Source organism: Fistularia commersonii, chromosome 6 (genome assembly GCF_037954325.1).
Source record: "Fistularia commersonii isolate RoL2024-O1a breed Wild chromosome 6, RoL_Fcom_v1.0, whole genome shotgun sequence".
NCBI classification, from domain to species: domain Eukaryota; kingdom Metazoa; phylum Chordata; class Actinopteri; order Syngnathiformes; family Fistulariidae; genus Fistularia; species Fistularia commersonii.
In genome coordinates this window covers 495,001-500,000 of record NC_141289.1, presented here as the reverse complement: position 1 = coordinate 500,000, position 5,000 = coordinate 495,001, and the positions used below count along the sequence as shown (strand labels likewise).

Below are 5,000 nucleotides of genomic sequence, written 5' to 3'. Positions count from 1 at the left end.
CTTAGTAACTTCTGTACTACTGCGTTAGTAACATCTATAGTACTACATCAGTAACATCTCTAATACTGCATTAGTAACATCTCTAGTACTGCGTCAGTAACATCTCAAGTACTACATTAGTAACATCTCAAGTACTGATAGAAACATCTCTGATACTGCATTAGTAACATCTGTACTACTGCGTCAATAATGTCTCAAGTACTACATCAGTAACATCTCAAGTACCACGTTCATATCATCTCTAGTATTCTGTTAGTAACAAAAGTACTACTGAGTTGATAACATTGTTATTACTGCGTTCATATCGTCGCTAGTACTGCGTTAGGAATACAACCAATACTGTGTTGGTTACATCCTTAGTACTGCATTACTAATCCACTAGTACCCTGTTAGTACCATCACTATTACTGCGATAGTAACTTGGCGAGTACTGCTTTACTGCCTTTATGTTACCGATGATGACATCTGTAGTACTGTGTTATTACTGCATTATCGGTATGTTACTACATGTTATTACTGCATTATCGGTATGTTATTACATGTTATTACTGCATTATCGGTATGTTACTACATGTTATTACTGCATTATCACTGTTACTACATGTTATTACTGCATTATCACTGTTACTACATGTTATTACTGCATTATCACTGTTACTACATGTTATTACTGCATTATCACTCTGTTACTACATGTTATTACTGCATTATCACTGTTACTACATGTTATTACTGCATTATCACTGTTACTACATGTTATTACTGCATTATCACTCTGTTACTACATGTTATTACTGCATTATCACTCAATTACTACATGTTATTACTGCATTATCACTCTGTTACTACATGTTATTACTGCATTATCACTCTGTTACTACATGTTATTACTGCATTATCACTGTTACTACATGTTATTACTGCATTATCACTCGATTACTACATGTTATTACTGCATTATAACTCTGTTACTACATGTTATTACTGCATTATCACTCAATTACTACATGTTATTACTGCATTATCACTGTTACTACATGTTATTACTGCATTATCACTCTGTTACTACATGTTATTACTGCATTATCAATCTGTTACTACATGTTATTACTGCATTATAACCTCTGTCGCTCCACACCTCCTCCAAGTGTCCCAAGAAGGTCCTCACAGAGGAACCCAGCAAGATCTTAGGAATGGCGAGCAGATGGGGTTGGACAGAAATAGAGAAGGGGGTGACAAGTATGTGTACTGATTATATATAAATAGTACTCATGGACAAGAAGGAGGCGGAGACGTGAAGTACTACTGTTGTACCTTTCAAATACTACTGGATATTCGGGTATTTGGAGGTGGTGGAAGCAGGAGGAGAAGCTCCTCTCCACCCCTGAGGAGGAACACACTCCTCTGCATCATCAACACTTCCTGTTTACTTCCTGTTTACTTCCTGTTTACTCTTGTTAGCCACTCACTGACCTGCTGCAGGAGAAGGAGCAGTGCGCCCCCTGCTGGCCACAGGTGGAACTGCAGCCGGGAGGGTGGAAATGAAGAAGATGAAGATGAAGATGAAGATGAAGAGGACTTCCCTGCTCCTCGACCATCTGGGCTTCACTCTGCTTGATGTCGGGCAGCCGTTACCATGGTTACCCCCAGGAGACATCAAAGAGGGGCTGCACAGCTCCTCCTCTCACCTGTGTGTGTGTGTGTGTGTGTGTGTGTGTGTGTGTGTGTCACCGTTTTTCCTCCATCCTCCTCTTCCCGCTGCCCCCCCCTCCGTCACACCTCCATCTTTGCATGACGCCGAGCTCACACACACACACACACACACACACACACACACACACACACACACACACACACTCTAATTATGCTATGTGACAATCCTTATATGAACACCTTCTGAATCTATGTGTGTGTGTGTGCACAAAAAAATGACACGCACACACACATAGTACAGTATTAATATTGCATGTGCTCACACACACATGTGTGTGTGTGTAGTGTGTATGTTTGTCTTGCACACACACCCTCACTGACCCGTCCCTGAGTGTGTATAAAGCATCCGCTCGTCCCTCCCAGCGGCGCTGACAACTCGTCATGTGACTTTTCCTGGCGGCGGCGGCGAGAACGCCCTCCGACAGCCGATTGGACGCTTCTCAGAGGGGGCGGGGCTTGTGGCGGTGATGGATGAGGCGCAGGCCGGGGTCTGAGCGTCCTGATTGGAGGACGCTCCCCCGGCGCCTCGTTACCTGGATGTGCGTCCTTTTGTTTTGGCGGCGGCGACCCGTTTAGATCAATCTCATAAGCCCCGCCCCCCTCGCCCCATTGGGCCACCTGACCCGGCGGCCATCTTGCGAGGTACGGGATGTAGCTCAGGGCTAACGGGGTAGAAGTCCTACCTGTCTGAGGATGAAGCTGGTGGACGTGGTGCTCCCGTCCGACCTCTTCAGGCGGCTGCGTCTGGAGAAGGTTCCTCGGCTCCCCTGGAGGAGACCACAACAACACTGGCGTCAACCTCCATCACCTTCTTCCTCAAGAAGGTGGGAGCTGTTCTCCTGGTGTGGCCTTCATCTCGGAGGACTGAGGTCCCTCAGACACCTGGACCACTGAGGAGGTCCTCAGGTTCCTCCATCCTGGCCGAGCATCAGCAGTATGTGAAGCTCCACCAGATGTTTCATGGTCCTATCATTCCCTCTACCCCCCCCATCCCTCCAGGGTGGAGGTGGGTCTGGTCCAGACCTTCATGCGGGGTCTCCTCAGGGCCCCAGGACCAGACCTGGAGCTCCTTCTACCTCTGAGGAGGAAGCAACCAAAGTGTCTGCAGAAACCGTGGATCCGTGGAGCTTCCCGAAATAACTCTGAGGGAACGCTGGCAGGACACACACACACACACACACACACACACACACACACACACACACACACACACACACACACACACACACACACACACACACACCTCCATCTGTGTAAATAATGAACCCTCGTTCCTCAGAAGTTTCATCCACATCTTCATCATGGCTTCCTGCTGTGATTATTTTTGTCCTTCTGTTCCTCCAAAGCCTGTCCTTGGCCCTTCTCCACACACACACACACACACACACACACACACACACACACACACACACACACACACACACACACACACACACACACACACACACACACACACACACACACCTGCATGGAGCAGAAGGTGAGGTAGAACGCACCGGAAGTAGGAGGACACGCATTTTTTGACTCAAATAAAAGTTCTTCTGAACACGTTCACCTGCTTCTGTGAAGCTACAGACTGTTTGCTGAGGAAGAAGAAGAAGATGATGATGATGATGATGATGATGATGATGATGATGATGATGATGATGATGATGATGATGATGATGATGATGATGATGATGAAGAAGAAGAAGATGATGAAGAAGAGGAGGATGAAGATGATGAAGAGGAGAAGAGAGGAGGGTGAACGGGAGGTGGATGAAGAAGAAGAGAGGAATGAAGAATACGGAGGAGAAGAAGGTGAGGAGAAGGAGCGGTGGATGGATGATGAAGATGATGAAGATGTTGAGATGTTGCTCCCACCTGTCCGTCCGCGGCCCCGTTCCGTGCGTAGATGTGCGCGGACATGTCCGCCAGCTCGTCGGTCCAGGGCGGCGGCGGCCGCACGGCGCCGCTCCTGCGGGCCGCCGGCGCCTCCGGCTCGGCCTCCGTGGCTCCGGCGGGGCGCGGAGGAGGAGGAGGAGGAGGAGGAGGAGAGACGTGCACGGGAGGAGGACGCGGGCGTGTGCGCGTCGGACCGGGAGCTCCCCGTTTATAACGCGGGAGCCCCGCCCGCACCGGAACCGCCGCCGCTGCGTTCAGGACCGGACGCGGAACATCCGGAATTCAGCGTCACGGAAATGTCCGACACCGACCGGCGGTCCGTGAACGCAGCACCGCTTCACCTCCATCCGATCATCTTCTGGAGCCTTCAGGAGGTTCGGGTTCCTCCTGGTCCAGAGAAGACCTGATGGTCCAAGCGCTGCAGATCAGGAACCGATCAATGAATCAATGCTCAGGAGCGTCTTACCTTCCTACTTTTATTTACTTTCCTACTTCTCCTGAGTGGCCGCCGTCCCTCTGGTGGACTTCCCCACCAGCGAGGTCATTACAGAATGGTAATTAATTGTAATTCTCCCGCCGGAGCTCCGGGACGCTCGCAAAAGAAGAAAACCTGGAGAGCGGCATGAATAAAAGATGGTTTCCGTCGTCGGATGACGACATTATGGGCCGGTCGTCGAGACGAGGAGATAATTAGGCCGCCGGTGACTATATTTAACCTGGTGTGATCAGTTATCTGGAGGACATGGAGAAGAAGAAGAAGAAGAAGAAGAGGAGGCACTGTCTTCTCATCTGTATTCAAACATCATTCCTTCTCGGTTACAAAAAAAAAAAAACAGTTCCTCGTTTAAAATACAGGATGGAGGACGTTTGTTTTCTCTTTTTTTTTAAATATACAGATTTGTACATGACCCCCCCGACCTGCACGCAGACCTCCTGGCCACCAGGGGGCAGCGCAGCCTTCATCTCCAGGGACGCAGGCTGAAAACGCACAAACATTCGATTTAAAAATGACACGCAGTATTCTCATCTATATCTCATCTCTGCTGGAGGCTGTGCACGTGACGGGGGGGTGACGTGCACTTGCATAAAAGGTGGGAGTCTCTGAGGGGGGGGGGCAGAGCTTCGAGCGATTGGGCAGCCAAGATGGCCGCCATGGGGGAGGGGGGGACCCTACCCTTCTGACACACACACAGACACACACACACACACACACACACACACACACACACACAGATGTATTTTAAATATGTCCAGGAGGTCAGGCCTTGGTGAAGAACATCGTGGACGATCTTCTCGGACATCCGGCGTCTCCTCGGGTCGTGATGAACTGGCGTGATGACGGACCGTCCCGTCGGGTGGCTCCGCCTCCTCTCCCCCCCCCCGTTGCCCACGGCAACAGCCCT

General features: G+C 49.6%; 2 protein-coding genes across 4 annotated transcripts in view; both read right to left on the bottom strand.

Moving 5' to 3' along the window:
* Positions 1 to 3,743, bottom strand: part of cacnb4a (calcium channel, voltage-dependent, beta 4a subunit) — a 13,741-nt gene extending 9,998 nt beyond the window's left edge. For all 3 annotated transcript variants that reach the window (XR_015106243.1, XM_086147584.1, XM_086147585.1), the window contains exons 1-2: positions 3,577 to 3,743; positions 2,397 to 2,480 (exon numbers count right to left, since the gene is read on the bottom strand). Coding sequence is in view for 2 of the 3 variants with exons in the window: in XM_086147584.1 (XP_086003710.1) it covers positions 2,397 to 2,480; positions 3,577 to 3,621 (129 nt within the window). In the remaining variant the exon portion in view is untranslated. The remainder of the gene's footprint in view (positions 1 to 2,396; positions 2,481 to 3,576) is intronic.
* Positions 3,744 to 4,372: 629 nt separating this feature from the next.
* Positions 4,373 to 5,000, bottom strand: part of stam2 (signal transducing adaptor molecule (SH3 domain and ITAM motif) 2) — a 7,785-nt gene continuing 7,157 nt past the window's right edge. Inside the window, exon 14 of the mRNA XM_086147582.1 lies at positions 4,373 to 5,000. This exon is cut by the window's right edge and continues 538 nt beyond it. The gene's annotated coding sequence lies outside the window, so the exon portion shown is untranslated.